Source organism: Myotis lucifugus, unplaced genomic scaffold (assembly GCF_000147115.1).
Source record: "Myotis lucifugus unplaced genomic scaffold, Myoluc2.0 scaffold_442, whole genome shotgun sequence".
Classification (NCBI taxonomy): Eukaryota; Metazoa; Chordata; class Mammalia; order Chiroptera; family Vespertilionidae; genus Myotis; species Myotis lucifugus.
The window spans coordinates 118,837-136,614 of record NW_005871490.1 but is presented as its reverse complement, the minus strand read 5'-3'; the positions used below and the strand labels follow the sequence as shown (position 1 = coordinate 136,614).

Sequence of the window (17,778 nt, the reverse complement as noted above, 5' to 3'; positions counted from 1 at the left end):
AAGCAGCGCCGCGAGGCACGGCACACAGCCTCGACGATGGTCCGATGCGCATACCGTTTCTCATCTACATGTCCCCCTGTACGTCATATAGTGGATGTCGGGCATGTACGTAGACGAGATGGTACGGAGGATAGCTCTGATCACTGACGCTCTGAAAAGTCGACGGGAGGGAGTGAGGGAGGGAGGGAGGGAGGAAGAGGAACAAGTCTGCCCCACTGGGAGCAGAGGCTTCCCTTTCCCTGATGTGGCTTCTGATGCTGTTGCCTCCTTTCTTGGCTAAAACAACTTCAGCTAAAACATATGATGTGTCACAAGCTATTGATCTGAGAATAGAAGGCAGTTCATAGGCTCGTATTTCATCACTAAGTACAGTTGCGCGCACAGCGCCGGCTTTCCCTAAACTGACATCCTCGCAGGAAATATCGACAAGGTGGGGACATTAAACCGCACTTACCCTCGGCCATGGGCTGATCGTTCCCTCCTCCTGATTCCTATCAGAAATCCAGTCCTGCACCTGCAGTCCTTCTATGTGGGCCGAGTCAGATTTCCGTAGGGGAGTAATTGGACCAAAGGTGATTTTTAAAGGAAAACACCCAGGCACATTGATTCTCTCTGGGTCTCCCTGTGCAGAATGTGATCTAATTCCATGAAGCTATTGCACCGTGGCGTAGCCTTGCCAGGCCTCCCTTACACCAGCACACTGTCTACTTACAGGGCAGGGTGCATTCCACACCAAACCTCAATACAATGTTTATTTATTTATTTTTTACCCTCACCCAAGGAAAAGCTTTTCTTGTAATTGATGAGAGAGAGAGAGAGAGAGAGAGAGAGAGAGAGAGAGAGAGAGATATTGACCGGGTTGCCTGCTGTACGTGCGCTGATGGAGAATGGAACACAGGACTATGCACCAACAAACTGAGCCACCCAGCCAAGGCTTAATACACTTTTATTTTTTTGTTTTTTAAGAAAAAAAAAACTATCATCACACCAAAGGGAAATGAAAGGCATTTTAAACAGCAAGTTAAGTGGTTTTTTGAGGAGAAAAGAAGGGTGAGCAGCATTTTGGATGGGTCCGGGATGGGGTGGTACCCAGGCCAAGGCGTCCTTTTCTTTGCCCCCTGAGGACTGAGTATTTGTGAGCAAATTGCACTCGCGGGGACTGAGTATTCATGATCTGTGGCACTCACGGGGACCGAGTACTTGTGAGCTGTGGCTCTCACATGGACTGAGTACTTGTGAGCAGGGGCACTCACGGGGACTGAGTATTCATGATCTGTGGCACTCACGGGCACCGAGTACTTGTGAGCAGGGGCACTCCCATGGACTGAGTACTTGTGAGTAGGGGCACTCCAATGGACTGAGTACTTGTGAGCAGTGGCACTCCAATGGACTGAGTACTTGTGAGCTGTGGCACTCACTAGGACTGAGTACTTGTGAGTAGGGACACTCACGGGCACCAAGTACTTGTGAGCAGGGGCACTCACGGGCACCGAGTACTTGTGAGCTGTGGCACTCACGGGGACTGAGTACTTGTGAGCAATGGCACTCCAATGGACTGAGTACTTGTGAGCATGGGCACTCACATGGACTGAGTATTCATGATCTGTGGCACTCACGGGGACTGAGTACTTGTGAGCTGTGGCAAGTGAATTCCTTTGTTTAGGGGAATTAGTCTTAGTCCACTGCAGTGGCCACACCCATTTTGGCCAGTGACCTCTGTTCCCAGGTGTGATTGACAGACAAGTAAGTATTGCACGGAACATGCCTATACTTTCTGGCCTTCCCTTTGCTCACTTCCTGTTATGCATAACTAGGTTAATTACAGCAGTATCATTGGTAGAGGCTATTTTTTTCTTTTTTTTCTTATTGTTATTTTTCCATCACCATTTATCCTTAATATACCCTCTTCTACCTCTAACCCACCCCCCAAGATTAGTTTGTTTTTTAAGACGAGATTGAGCAAGTCCTCCTGAACTATTTCCTATGCATGATCACAATCCTATCTAATAAAAGAGTAATATGCAAATTAGCTGTCACTCCGTGACAAAGATGGCGGTGGCTGGGCCAGGGTGCTTGCGTTGTTGCCATGGCGACAACACAGGCGTTCTGCCCCAACCCACTGGTAGAGGGCCTCTGGGCCTGCTTGGTTGGCGCTGCCACCGGGATGGAGGAGCAGAGACACAGCCCGCAGGGGGGCCGGCAGCCAGCGGCCCCAAGCCCCGCCTCGGCGACTGGGTTGGAGGAGCAGAGACACAAGCTTTCAAGTGGGCGGGCACCCAGCAGCCCCAAGCCCCAAGCCCCAAGGAGACGCTGAGACACAGCCCGTAGGGGAGCTGGCACCCAGCAACCCCTAGCCTCGAGGCTGCAGAGGCACTGGGGCCGCTGGGGCTGCAGCAGAGACACAAAATGGCAGGAAACCTGTGGAAAGGGAGATAAACTGTCATAACTTTATCTCCCTTTCCACAAAATGAGAAAACTGACTCTGATTTATTTAGTGATATGGCCCACACCTTTCTACAAGCACAGGGTATGTAATGACCACTGCCAGGAAGGTCTGGTCAGAATACTGTCTCCAGGTAATAAGGCTACTGTGGCGAATCATCTAAGAGAGGAAACAAGCTTTTGTTGGGTTTATTCTGAAAATCAGAGAACAGGCCACCCCAACATATGCCGTGTTGTTATATTGATGATCTTGACCTGCAGATGCTTGAAAAACAGCAAATGCAAGGAGAGGTTTTCACTGAAGTCTCCTGTTCTGCCTAAAATAGGACCCCCCCCCCCCAAAAAAAAAAGGTTCCCTTGATGGGAAAAGTGCCATCAGCTAATGAACAGTGAAGACAGGACAGGAGACTAGAAGTTGACATCACACCCAAACTTTGTTACAAACTATTCCCCCCACCACCATTCATCTTTTCTAAAAATCATTTACTCTCCTCTAAGAGGCCTACATCTCCCGTCCCCTCTCCCTAGGAAGAAGGTATTTAAATCTGGATTCTAAGCCACCTTGGGGAGTTATTCATTTTTCCCTGGGATCTCCCACAGGGAGACAAACCCAGGGTGTGGGGCATTCTACGCTGACTGTAACACTAGGTACACATGTTAATGAATTTTTGTTTTTCTCTTGGTAATCTGTCTTTCATTACAAGGGCCTCTGCTAAGAACTCAGGAGGGTAGAGGAAAACTATTTTTCCTCCTCTATAATTCTATCTCGGGAAATCAAGTCCCAGGGTGAACAGTGAGTTTGGCTCAAGTGCCAAACAGTCCCGGCTGAGGGGAGGGAAGCTTCTAGGGGGAAATCAATGATACTGGCATCAAAGTAGAACAGAGGGCACACACATGGCTGCTGGTGGGAGTTTAAAGTGGTTCAACATTTTTGGAGGATGATTGGCAAAATCGATAGAAATGTTCAAGGTACATCCAAGAGTCTTCTAGGAATCTCATCTGCTGAGATAAAGCACGAGTGCATAAGCCCTGGTCAGAACCCAGGATGCTACTGCAGGCTCCCCTTCCATGATAGGAAAACCTGCTAACAACCTGCATTTTTAGGTTAGACTGAACATCTTCCAGATGACCTTCTGGACAAAGCCATGGTGGCAGGGCTGAGGCAGAGGCGATTAGAGGCGGTCAGGCAGGCAGGGGAGAGCAGTTAGGAGGATCAGGCCAGCAGGGGAGAGCAGTTAGGGGGATCAGACCATCAGGGGAAAGCAGTTAGGGCAATCAGGCCAGCAGGGGAGAGCAGTTAGGGGGATCAGGCCAGCAGGTAGGTGAGCCGTTAGGAGCCAGCAGCCCTGAGGGGTACCGGATTGGCGATGGTGCAGGCCAGGCTGAGGGACCCCCACTCCTGTGCACGAATTTCATGCACCGGGCCTCTAGTCCTATATAATAAAACCCTAATATGCAAATAGACCAGACGGTGGAATAACAAGTCACTATGACACGCACTGACCACCAGGAGGCAGACACTCAATGCAGGAGCTGCCCCCTGGTGGTTAGTGCGCTCCAGCAGGGGGAGTGCCACTCTGCCAGAAGCCGGGCTCACGGCTGGTGAGTACAGCAGCGGTGGTGGGAGCCTCTCCTGCCTCTGCAGCTGCGCTAAGGACCCCTTGGGGGATGCCCAGGGAGCAGGCCTAAGCCGGCAGTCGGACATCCCCTGAGGAGGTTCCGGATTGCGAGACGGTGCAGGCCAGGCTGAGGGGACTGCCCCTTGCCGTGTACAAATGTTGTGCACCAGGCCTCTAGTTGTCCTGTAAATGTGGGAAGCCTTGGGGACTTGATCTTTCAATTACATATGATCTGCAGCACTTGTTTTCAACACCCCAGAGAAATGTCCCGAACACCAGGAGAATCCGGGCTTTTATCTTATTTAATTAGTGTGGTTTCAATTTCACGTTATCTATCCTTGCTCAGCCTGGAGTATTACAAGTTCATTGCTTCTGCTCGGCTATACTGAAAGTTTAAACTCAAAGTCATTTTCTGCTTTATTGACTTGCAGGAGACCGCGGAAATTATCCTGGTCAATGAGGAGAGTACTTACAATTTTTTTGCCTTCTATTAACACTGTAGACAGATTAGTTTCAACATTCCGCAGTATCACATTTCCTTTATGCTCTCTGTAGATGAATTCTTTATCTGCAAGAGAGGAAATTAAAAAAGAAGCGTGAGACACGAAGGAGCTCACCCAGTCCTTGATGGTGTGCAATGAATGGACTGCGTCTGAACAAATGTATCCTGCATTTCACCAAAGGGGCCTCTGGTTCCTTTTAACATAACCTCCCATGAAGCCTGTCTCTGAATTTTATCTCCTACTCTACACACTGACATTCAAAACACAATGTACACTCACAACATTTTTTGAATATTCTAGAACTTTTTTGGAGAGGACGCACAAAGTGAGCACAGACAGCATATTAAGGAACCTGCTACCATAAGGGATGAAAGTTAATTGGCATCAAACGGACCAATTTCTTACATCTGAAATTTTGGGGTGAAATCTGTATGTGTGCACACGCAAATACCTCCATTCATTTCCTGAAAGATTGTTTTCATTTTGCTCTTCCTTCAGGAATTGGCTGTTCCTCAGAGGTCTTTGACCATCTACACTGTATCCTGAGTGACACTGACACTTTGTATAATCAATCACCCACTTAGAAAACTAATAAAACGGGGTACACTGGGCAGTATGCACATAGAGGTATATTTGCAGGCATGCTGGTGTGTGCGCCTGTGTGTATGTATACTGTGAATGAAAGGGAACTTTGATAGGTTTTTGGTGAGAGGCAACACGTAAAATGGGAAAAAGAAAAAAATTACTATCTTTCTGGGGGAAGGTGGTAACTTTGAGCCAGTGTGATGGTAAAGGCATTTCACACAATAATGAAAACTGTGCAGACTGGATGAATTCCACTGGTAATATCTGTTCTATTCTCTCTTGATTCTACTTTACAGAATTACATTCTTTTCCTTTTTATTCCTTTCTTCTACTTGCCCTGGCTTTCATTTTCTCTCTTTTTCTAGTTTGTTGAGGTGGAAGCTTAGCTCTTTGGTTTCATCTTCCATCTTTTCTAATAAAACTATTAAAGCAAAAGTTTCCTCTGTGGATGGTGTTAGCCAGGTCACACATTTTAATGTGCTCAATGGCATTGCTATGTGGTTTAAATTACTCCTAATTTTCCCTGGAATGTCTGCTTGGCCCAATGGTTATTTAGAAACATGTTGTTTAATTTCCAAGTATGTAAAGTTACTCTGGCCTGTGGAGAGGCATAGGGCAGGAGTTGGCTGAAGGCGCCTGCCCCTGCCTTAACTTTTCCAAACAATTCTGAGCCCCTGGTGTTTACTTAGACACGTCCTTGCTTAAAGGACACTGCAGATGCATGTGTCTTCACAAGGATGCGTACCCTGCTGATAGTGTCTAATAGTTAATTTCAGTTCAAGCTGTTGTTACAATAAAAGCCTAAGGAGGCGGGTGAACGGGGCTGTTTGGTCCCTGTAGCCAAGCAGTCCCTTAGGCCTCTCTCACACAGAAACATGTGTCAGAGTCATCATTCATCCATCGTTCAGGGTCTGCCAGTCAGTTCCGGCAAGTGGTGCCCCGTGTGAGGACCAAGGAACACAATGAAACATGGCAGAACCCTCAAAAATGAAAAGTAAGAAAACTAAAGTAATTGCGCAGTAAGTCATTGGAGCTGCTTGGGATTTCCAAGTTTGAGAGAATTGTTTGTCAGCTAAGGAATTCACTATCTCTGTTATGCTTCTTAAGAATGTATGTTTCCCATTAGAAAAATAAGCCTGTTTCTGAAAGTAAGGAAAAAACGGTTTTTCCTGTATTTACCTAGGAAGCAAAGATTTTATATATATACATTATTAAAATGATTATGTTATGTTAATCAGGAAGTTGATTACTTTAAATGAATAGATGACTTAATACTGTTTAATAATAATAATATATAATCTTTTAGTTTAACGTATTTGACTACCTTCCCAGGGTTTGAATTTTAAGAAACTTTTCCTTGACCTAGAAATGACTTTAGGTCATTCCAATGGGCCCTGGAATGCCTCAGGGATTTGCTTTCTCTCCTTCTGAAGGAAAATTTTATACTTAAGATATATGGGAAGCTCTGTCCAATAATGAAATGATAATTATATTATATTTATATATGCATATTAAATAGAATCTAATATGCTTTCATTTATAACTAATTGTTATAAGTTATAATATTGTGGAATATTGTATTTTGAAAAAAAGGCAAGATTCCATGTCATTTGCATTATAATCAAATCAATAACTGTCATTTTAAATTTCTTGTCATTTGGAGACATTTAAAAAAATGTTACATCTTCTGAGGGTTCCATGGAAAGGACTCTGATTTATTTTCAGCTACATATCTCTGAGAATAAACTTTCAGACCATCCTCTCGAATTGGATAACAATTATTAGAACTCAATAGAGTATCTGGATTTATAGAAATACTGGCAAGAAAACTCAGGAGAAAAAGAATTTGATTATAGGGCTAATGAACTAAAAATAATTATAGTTTTAGTAATTATTGTTCTCATGGCAATGTGTTTGTTTGCATGAATCCAATAAGAATCTGATTTCTTCATAACAGGATATAAGTCAGCTTCCAATTGTAGTTTTGTTAACCAAAACTTTGCTGGATTCTCATGTCTGAAAGAGACATGCCAGGACTCTGGATGTCACAGGGAAGCTCTAAGGAATGAAGACTGACTTTGAAGCCGATAAGCCCCTTGGATAAAGAGCCTGGTACCTTACTTGGTCACATAGTTCATGGTGGTTTTTCCAGGTAAGGAACGAAGGTTGCTTTCCTGAGAGATGGCATGAAAGAAATCTCAAGACACCTGTAGGGACCTCAACTTGAGGACTGCACCCCAATTCTGTAGGTATTGCAGGCGAAGCCTGATGGCAACTGTGTGGCTTGGCTCCTTCGCCCTGGGAGTAAACTTTCCAATGAGATCCCAGCAAAGCACATTTTAAAAAAATAGCTGATGTAATCAACTGTTATCCTTGTTGTGTTCATACAAACAATCAGGCCAAATTATAACTAGACTTAATACAGTAAGTAAATTAGTCTTTAATAAAAATGAGGGTATTTTAGAGAGAAAAATTGTTTCAACAGAAAATTGTTAAAAACTGTTCTAATTTTTGCCCAATAATACTAAATTTTATAACACAGTTTGTCTCCACCAGACTACAAGCCCTACTTGCATCTAGGGAATACCACCTTTAGGCACCATTGCCACCTCCTTCTGTGCCCAGGCCTCATCATCCTCTGACAGAGAGCAAGCATCTCTTGGCTCTGAGAGAAACCTCTGATCCACCTCAGCAGGAAGTAATTACAGAAGAAATCTGGCATCCCTTTTCCTAAAAGAATTCAGAGCCAAGATCCTGAGGGGCATACAGTAGGCAGTTAGACAGACATGGGCAGAGCAAGGACGATAGGCCAACAGGAGGGTAAAGAGATAGACTCTGAGACATACTTCTCACCACTCCAGCTGCTCTGAAGCTGGGAATAGAGGAACCTGTATAGAACTAACCTTTAATCATAACTAATTAGAAGGAATTTATACTTTTCATGTAATAGAAGATATAGAGATACAGGAAAAAGAAAGTGAAGTAGACAAACTGAAAGGGTATGTGTAAGTTACAGAAGGTATATGTAAATTGAAAAAGGTATGTGTAAGTTGTAAAAGGTATGTATAAGTTACAGAGGGTCTGTACCAATAAAGAACTAGAGTTGAGCAAGTAAAAATTGTGAGAAGGGATATAAAGAAAGGAATATAATAGGAAGAAAGGAAATTAGAGTAGGAATACTTAAGAATAATTGTGAAAGTTATAAGAATGTCTATAAAAGTCATAGAAGGTTTATAAAGAGAAATCTTAAAAGGAATTATAAGTATACTGAATAATAAATCTAATAGAGCACTTGAAAAGTAATCATATTATTTTAAATCTTAGAACACATATACTTATATGTGACTAGGGGTTAAGTTTTTCTTAAAGTTTTCTTTTCAAGGCCTGTGCGAAGTAATTAGGGAGGTGACTCAGCTGTGACTCCAGCAAGCAGAGCCGATAAGCATGGTCAGACCCACCCACCAGGAGTCAAGATCATCTCAACAACATCATCTCATTGCCTAATAGCTGATGTCTACAGACCCCAGGCCTGCACGTAGCTACATTCCTCACCCTAGCCCCTTCCCCTTTATAATCTATCCCCTACACCTTGCTAGAAGGCAAGATTTAATGCTTGTAAGCACCCTGTCTTCTAACCATTGCTGTCATTATAATTCTCTTTGTTTTCTTATAGTCTACAGAATCAGAACCCGAGCAGTGAACTCGCTTCATTCCAAAGCAGAAAGTTCACCTCCTCCCTCTGTCTTCTGCAGCCAGCAAAACAAAAAGCAGGGAGATGTGGGGAGCACAGGACAGGAGTTGGCTGAAGGCGCCTGCCCCTGCCTTAACTTTTCCAAACAAGTCTGAGACCCCAGGTGTTTACTTAGACACGTCCTTACTTAAAGGACACTGCAGACGCATGTGTCTTCACCAGAATGCATACCCTACTGATAGTATGTAATAGTTAATTTTAGTTCAAACTGTTGTTACAATAAAAGCCTAAGGAGGCGGTTGAATGGGGCTGTTTGGTCCCTGTAGCCAAGCAGTCCCTTAACCTTCTCTTTCACAGAAATGTTTCAGAGTCATCCATTCATCCGTCACTCAGGGTCTGCCAGTCCTAGGACTGGCCCTCTTATTTTTATAGATTTTTAATTTAAGTTCATTGGACTAAATATTGCCATGTACACAATTTCAGTCTTTTAGAACTCTATAAGACGTTTGTGGGTTTTTTAGTTTGTTGTTGTGTTTTTGTTTTTGTTTTTTTGCTTTTAGCATTTTGAAATTTAGTTCTACTCTCCTCTGGCCACCATAGTTTCTAATAAGAAGTCAGCTGTTATTTGAGTGTTGTTTCCTTGCATGTTATTTCCATACACTTTCTTTTGCTGCTTTCCAGGTTTATCTGTAGTCTTTGGTTTTCAACAGTTGGACTGGGCTGCTTCATGTTTATGTTGTTTGGGGTTTGCCGAGTGTCTCCTATCTGCAATTTACATCCTCATGAAATCTTTAGCCATTAATTTGCCAAATATGTTTTCTACTTTATATATGTCTTCTCCTTCTGGTATTCTAAGTGCATGTTCATTAAATCAGTCTTACTGCTAAGCTGCCTCTTTCACAGCTATTCTCTGTCCTCGACCTTTCCTTTAGTAAGTACGTGATGTTGAAATTTTGAAATCAAAGGCATCAAGAATTTTGTGTTGAAACCCACCATGATAGATAACTCTCTCCTGCAGATCCCCTAAATTTTGTTTCACATATTTATGACTTTACTAGATCAATGCAAGTTCAGAATCTTCATATATTTCTGGTTATTTGCAATTTTTATTTAACTGCATTATATCCCCCAAATAATGCTTTTAAAAATGATTTCTCATTTGTAGAATAGGTAGAATAATAGTATACACCTTACATTTTTCATGTGAAGGCTCCATGAGATAATATGTGCAATAACTGAGATGTGCTTAGAACACGCCTGGCCCAGGTGAGCTCTCAGGTGTGTCGGCTGCTGCCATTGCCACAGGGGAATTCACCTCTGCCTCCTTTTTGCCTCTCATCTTCCACATTCCTCACCTGCCCTCCTTCCTCGAAGGCTTCAGGGTTCACCTCTCACTCTTCACTCCAGTGTCTGTCCCGCCCTGTGACTGAGCGTGGCCACCTTTCCAATGCACTCCCCTCGGTTCTATTCTCATGCAGACAAGGCCACACCTCCCTTTGCAACTATTTTTTTTTCTGGTTCTTTGGCAGAGAGTTGGCCAAACTCCTTAGCCAGACCCATGCGAACTCTGCCCCGTTCCACAGCTGGCCTTCCCGCGTGTCCAGGTTGCTGCCTGCACCTGAGCGTCCTCTCCCCTCAGCAGGTAGAACCTGGGCTGGGCATGCAGCTCTCTGTGGGTGCCGTTTCCCACGCTCGGCCGGGCACGGTGAATCTCTCCACTCCCGCCCACACCCATCCTTCCACTCCACGTTCCTCACGCTGTGTTCATTGTTTGTTAACACACCGTCTCTCCATAGAGCACGGAGTCTCCAGGGAAGAGGCCCCGCCTTGCAGATGTTCTGCCTCCAACACCTCGCATCAGGGCTGACAGGAAATCAGGTGCTGAAAATGCACCATGAATTTGGCAAATGAATAGGATCACAAGTCGCTTCACTAACTGTCCAAGGTACACGTGGAACAAAAAGCAGGGCTGTGTGAGGCTGGCTGCTCGGTGGGCAGCGTGGGGCAGATCTGAGCATCGACAGCATGAAGTGATCACTGATTAAAACCCAGCGAATATACAAGCCAATTCACGAGTCTACAATGGTATTCACACAAGAAAACACACCTCCATTTTCTTCCAGTGGCGGTAACTGTCACACCAACTCTATATTGTGAGACTGGTCATTAGCAATGAGTAATGCAGTTTATCCTGCGATTTCAATAGCTCAGGGATACTCTGTGGTCTGTTGGTGAGGGAGAGCGCCTCCTCTCGGAAGACTAACAACCCACAGATGCAGAAGGAATGATGACGTTAGGAAAGTATTTTATAGCCCTGGCCGCGGTGGCTCAGTGGTTGAGCACCCTCCTGTACCCTGAGAGGTCACACCCTTCAATCCACCGAGGCTCAGCAACAGATGCTAACCTCATTTGGCAAAAAGTCGAAGGGATGTTTTCCTGGCACCAAGACAGTACCCAGAAAACACCCGCCGGTGTCCAAAGCATGCTTATGACGGAGGAATCTGGTGGCCGTGACTGGCCCACTCAGCAACGCTGGAGTCCCTCCCGGTGGGACAACCAGACCCTATAGACCAGCGGTTCTCAACCTGTGGGTCGAGACCCCTTTGGGGGTCAAACGACCCTCTCACAGGGGTCGCCTAAGACCATCAGAAAACACATATATAATTACATATTGTTTTTGTGATTAATCACTATGCTTTAATTATGTTCAATTTGTAACAATGAAATTGGGGGTCACCACAACATGAGGAACTGTGTTAAAGGGTCGCGGCATTAGGAAGGTTGAGAACCACTGCTATAGACAAATGTGTGCAGTCTCTCCACAAGGAACAGTAAGACAAACCCAGGGTGTGGGGCATTCTATGCCGACTGGCCTAATGCGGGGAAATAACTTACATCACGGGAAAAAGGTGAGCTGCTCTACGGCACCAGAAACAGCAGAGACAGAATCGCCACCACAATTGTGATCCTTAACTGGATCCGAGCTGGGAGGAAGCAGCTATGGAAGGTCCGAGGAAACCTGAGTGTGCCTGGGAGGTCAACGAGGGGAGGGATTGCAGCGTTTTTGTAGATAAGATAGTGTTTGGGGTATATGGAGATACACGTGTTAGTGTTCAGGGGTAAAAGAAAGTGGTGTAACTTATGTTTACGTCCTTTCAGCAAAAAAGTGGATAGAGGACACAGAAACGATGAAAGTGCTGAAATCTATGTAGGTGTTCGCTGCGCTGTCCTTTCACATGAAGACAATCAGACGAGACCCCTGAGCTCTAGGAATGCCCACGCGAGTGGGGCGGGCGAGACGCTGTGGCCGCAGAAGGTGGGCGGCGAGCAGGGCTCTGGCGAGCAGCCCCGTGAGCAGTACCCCGGCGAGGAAGTGTCAGAGGCTGCAGGGGGAAGACACGGCTGCACCTGTCTCGCCCCCCCCCACCCCCCGTTCATAACACGGATTTTGAGCAGATGTCTGCAAACTTGGGAGCAAGGCTATAAATATGTGTCTGTAGGTTTGGAGAGGCAAAAGGTTCCAACATTTTTAAAGTTTATTTTTCTTTTCTCTGTTGTCAGAGGGAGGCAATATTGGCTCAATAGACACACGCTGGTCTTTGTCTCTCAGAAAACCAAGCTTTTCAGGGCACATTCCTTAAATGCCAGCAGCAGGCCTTGGCCCCCAGCAGGCACTTGACAAGACAGATGCTGACCTTCCCAGCCCAGGCCCGAGACTGGCCACGCCCGGCCTCACACCCAGCGGGGTGTTGGCAGGAGAATCATCGCAGGTTACTTGCTCCCTTTGCTGTGTGTGGGCTCACAGGGCCTCCTGATTCACACTGTGCCCCTTCACACGAGGCCACCTGACCAGCCAGTGTATCCTATTTTCTTGAAGGAGCTTGAGAAGTGGGATAAATTAGAGAGACTGCAAGTGGTGCTTTCCACCCGCTTCAGGAATGCAACCAGGGCCCCGGGCAGTGTTCTCAGTGGTTAGAGCGTCAGCCCGAGCACCAGGGGGTCTCGGGTTCCATTCCTGGTCAAGGGCACTACCTGGGCTGCGGGTTGGATCCCGGACCTCTCCCGCATCAATGTTTCTCTCTCTCCCTCACCCTCCTCCCCTTCTGCTGTCTTTAAAAATCAATGGAAAAACATCCTCCAGTGAGGAGTGACCAAAAAACAAAATGCAACCAGGATATTGTGTTCTCTGTCTGGTGGCAGGAGGAGGATTGTCTATGGGAAGTCTAAATCCTCGGATCATCTTGTCAATCTCCATTCTTACTCTGGAGGACGCTTTTTATGTGGCCCACGGAGTCACGTCTAGACTCTGAAACAGCTTCCTACACGGAAACCCCACTGAAAACGGCAAAGCTCTTCCCTCTGTATTTCACACCGTCAACCACATGCTCACGTGGCTAAGGAACGAAAAGCAATTTATCTGTAGATTTAGAATTTGTTCTTTTTAAATGTTATTAAGTTTATTGCGGTGACATTGGTTAATAAAATTATATAGGTTTCAAGTACACAATTCTATATACATCATCTGTATATTGCATTGTGTGTTTTTTTTCCAATTTATTTTTTTTCACCGGAATTTATTATAAAAAATACAGAGGTAAGAAGCCTTTCAAATACAAAGGTTTAGGTAGGCGAAGAAAAGAGGAAGATTGTCAACGAAGTTCTTTGCTAATAACACAACAATTTATGACTAGTTGTAAAAGTCTAAGAGCCCTGGAAGGGTCTTTACGTGATTATAATATAAAATATAATGTATAATGGGTCTATTCCTCAATAAAGCTCAGAGCAAACCGATGGCAAGTATCATCGGAGGCGCCAAAGATATTAAAAGATTTTGAAGCGGGCACAAAGGCCCCGTCCTCTCTCAGGAGAGCGCCCGGCCATGGCGCGCAGCCTCCAGGTGTGGCTCTTCCGACGCTCGCGCTGGTCACTACCTGTCAGCTGTTTCCTGACGCGGAAGGTTGTAGGCGTGACACAGAGGAGTCTCCGCTGATGGCGGCGGATTGTCCACGGGGATGCAGCCAGCCCCTCTGCCCCTCCCTCCATGGAGAGTCAGTTGTGCAGCAAACTCACTCCAGCATTTCTGAGTGCCCACACGTGTGTCTGGTTGTTTAATTCTTCTCTCTCTTTTTAAAATTGATTTTAGAGGGAGAGGAGGGGAGAGCAAGAGAAACATTGATTCGCTGCTCCACTTATTTATGCACTCACTGGTTGATTCTTACATGTGCCCTGGCCAGGGATCGAGCCCACACCGTGGGGTATCGGGACGATGCTCGAACCACCCGAGCTACCCAGCAGGGAGAATTCTTCTCTTTAGATCTTAAGGTCGCCTTGACTACACGAGTCATGTGAAAGCTTTGACACATGTTTATCTTGTTAACATAAAACATGAGCCTCAAGACTTTTTACCTTTTAAAAAAATTCTTCCGAAAAGTTCAGTATGTGCAAGGCATGGACCGAATTTCACAAAGGGGCCATGAAAAAATAATACCCGAACCACGTGAAAGTGATGTTGGCTACCAGTTTGTTTAGAAATAAACCTACGACTGAGCATATTCCCTTATAGAACACCACATTTTATGCCACTAGCTATTTCCCAGCGCCCTGAACATCACTGGAGTCTGACACTCACTGGTCAGGAAGAGAGCTTGTGCGGTCCCGCGTGATAGCTCGCCAGCAATCAGTGACTGCCGCTGGGAAAAGCCGGTCCTCGCACGCTCGCGCTCGCTGTCCCTTTCATCACACCACGGGGGTGGGTCAAGGCCGACTCTCTGCACATGGGGCCAATCAGGGTTCAGCCCCGCGAGCTGCTTCCTGGCACAGACGCCAGGGACACGGCTCTGAGAGCAGCCAACCAGCAGGGAGGGTGCGGAGGCCGCAGGGGCCTGCAGAAGTCAGTCATGTTTCATGGCAGCATGTTCACCCCACATGATGTGTGTGAAATAAATTTGCAAATAAAAGTACCTCAGGGTCTAATTGAAGTGGCCGCCGTCCGTTACCCAGGCTCCCAGGAGAAAAATCACCTTCTCTGCACTGACAAGGGTGAATGAATGGGCGGGTGGGCAGGGAGATTCCTGCAAGAAGCACTCCGATGGGAAGTGCGGGGGAGCAGGGCGTTGGAGAGAACTGGGGCAGGTGCCCGCCCTGGCTCCCACCTCCGGCTCTGCCACCACTGCCGCCACGTGGCGGAAGCTCGCAGGGCGCCGATGACGCAGTGTCCCTAACGAGCAGGCCACGCTCTCATCTCCTTCGCTCAGACCTGCTCGCAGGGATGCTGGTGGTGGCTGGAGCCAGAGCAGCCATTTTGGACTGTGGAGATGGAATATAAAAGCAAAAGAGAGCGTAGACCCCACCCCCGGAGAGAGAAATAAATTCGAGAGACAAATATCTTGTTTAAACCAGTGTATTTTTACTTTTCTATTGCTCGGCAATTCATCTAATCCTAGAACAAGACCGACCATGCTCTGCCCCTAATTTCTGGATTTGGAGTCGGGACGCTATCGCTCTAGCTCCTTGCAGAGCTCTCCTGAGTTGGGTGATGCATCTTGTCTTTCACTTCAATCCTGTGCTTTATTTTATTTTATTTTATTTTATTTTATTTTATTTCATTTTATTTTATTTTTTCTGAAAGAGTAACTGGCCGATTCATTGAGATCAGCCATCGGGGGCATTTTGAAAGTAAGAAGAAGTAAGTTGTATAAACATAAGGCGCCACCTCCACCAGCAGCACCCAGGTCGCTGGAGGAGAAATGGTCTGTCTTCCCACCATCCACTGTCATGTTTTCTGAGTGAAGATGATGTCATGAATCAGATTCTTGAGGAGTCTGGGGCGGGATCTGAGGAAAGCGCCCCTCTGTAGCGCTCTCATGCTTCTGACTTAAAAGCAAACAAGATAACCCGAAGGCCAGCGGCAGGCCAGGCCACGGCGGAAGGGAGTGTGTGACGGGCCCATTCTGTCTGGCCACTGGGTGGGAAACCAGAAAAACGAAGGCCAGGGCCTCTCACCTCCAGGAAAGGAGGCAGTGCCCTCTGAAGGCCCGTTCTCTGCTCAGCCCTGTCGTCTGGGCCTGGCCAGGCTCAAAGCCAGCGTGGACGGTGGGTCCCGGTGGGCTGTTTCCAGGGAGGACTTGGCACAGGTAAGGCAGAGGGATGTCTGAGGAAGGTGCCTTCCGGGGAGTGGCCGCCTGGGCCCCTGGGCAGCCTGGGCCCCTAGGCTGGGGCAGGATGTGGCGCATAGCCCACCACAGTGCTCACACCTGCCCACTCCTCCTCCAGGTGAGCAGCCTGGGAAGTTGACCGAAAGGCACCACTAGACTAAGCCGACGAGGAATCCATCCTTCCTTCAACCCGAGAGCCTTTGCTGGGATTATTCGAGAAAGTCTAGGCAGTTCAAGAGCCAGAACCAGTCCATCTGAAAGCCTCGGTGTGACTGGGTCAGGGCTCCGAGCTCCAAGGGGGCGGAGCACCAGCCACACCCGGGCACTAACACAGCGGAATAGAAGTATCAGCAAGGGAGTCCTTGCAGTGTCCTTGCCAGGTGACCTCACCTCTGTGGTGGCTGGGTACCCTCAAGTCCTAGAAGCTGCCACTTTCCCAGCTACTTCCGTGGAACCTCAGCCAGGAGATTCGACTTCCCTGCACCCCAATATCCCCATCTGAGAATGGGGCGAGGATGACATGAGACAATGTGAGGTTCAGCTGGAAGTGCTGCTACGTGTGACGTGCCGACACTCTGAGCAGAGAAGGACCAGCATCGGGTGGCAGATCGCCCGCTGAGCATTCACAGGGCTTCCGAGGATGCTGTGCTGGGGAACCCGAAGGCTCACGTATTCCCACAGGACTGTGCCCTTAGCACCTGGACGTGGACCCCCGGGCAGGGACCACTGAGCACAGGAACAGTGAGGGGGAGCCCGGCGGCAGCTCGGTCCAGGTGTTTGGCGTTGGCAGGAAGCCACTTTCCTGGGCCCAAAGTTTGTAATATTAAAACCCTGACTCGGGTCAGTGGGCACACATTCCACTCCAGTCTATTTTAAAAACGGGAATAACAGAACTGGAGCTGTCAGGTTGTAAACCTGACTACTACTTCCCATGCATGCTGTAGATGAAGATTCTAATTTAAGAATCTTTAAGATTCTTAAAGATTTAAGAGCAACCCATCAACTCTCTCAAAAAAGAATCGATCTGCCCTGTACTCTAAGCACCAGTGGGCTCAGCTGGCCTTACCCTCAGAATCAGTGAATGGTGTTTCGGGTCTCCCGCGGCCACAGACGCTGTTCTCCCTCTCGAGGCAGCGTGGCTAACGGCCACCTCTCCGTCAAAGGCAGCGTGGCGCTCTCTCTCAGAGCCGCTCTGTCCTCTCGGCTGCATTTGGAGCTGCCGGTGGAGTTGATAAAGTCACCAAAGCATCTCACGTGTAAAGCTGCCTCTCTGATTAGTGGAAATGAGGGGGGAACTGTAACTGGCAGAAAAGTATCTGTTTACTAGTAGTTATTAGAGAATGAATGTTTTTTTGGGGTTTTTTTGTTTTTTTAAAAAAATATATTTTATTGATTTTTTACAGAGAGGAAGGGAGAGAGATAGAGAGTTAGAAACATCGATCAGCTGCCTCCTACACACTCCCTACTGGGGATGTGCCTGCAACCCAGGTACATGCCCTTGACCGGAATCGAACCTGGGACCTTTCAGTCCACAGGCCAATGCTCTATCCACTGAGCCAAACCGGTTACGGAGAGAATGAATGTTTTTAAAATGTCAAATTACAATTGACATTCAATATTATTTTATATTAGTTTTAGTGTGTTGCATAATGGTTAGACATTTACATAATTTTACGAAGTGATCTCCCCTGGCACCCTGCACAGTTGTTATAACAGATGAAATGGACAGAGAAGAGGTGGGTGCATATGTACAACAGGAATATTACTGGGGCATGGAAAAAGAA

At 46.7% G+C, this 17,778-nt stretch overlaps 1 protein-coding gene across 1 annotated transcript in view; it reads right to left on the bottom strand.

Annotated features, from left to right (window-relative positions):
• LOC102419660 (dipeptidyl aminopeptidase-like protein 6) overlaps window positions 1-17,778 on the bottom strand; it is a 115,343-nt gene that overhangs the window by 53,116 nt on the left and 44,449 nt on the right. The window contains exon 4 of the mRNA XM_014468281.2: window positions 4,535-4,629. Coding sequence (XP_014323767.2) covers window positions 4,535-4,629 — 95 coding nt within the window. The remainder of the gene's footprint in view (window positions 1-4,534; window positions 4,630-17,778) is intronic.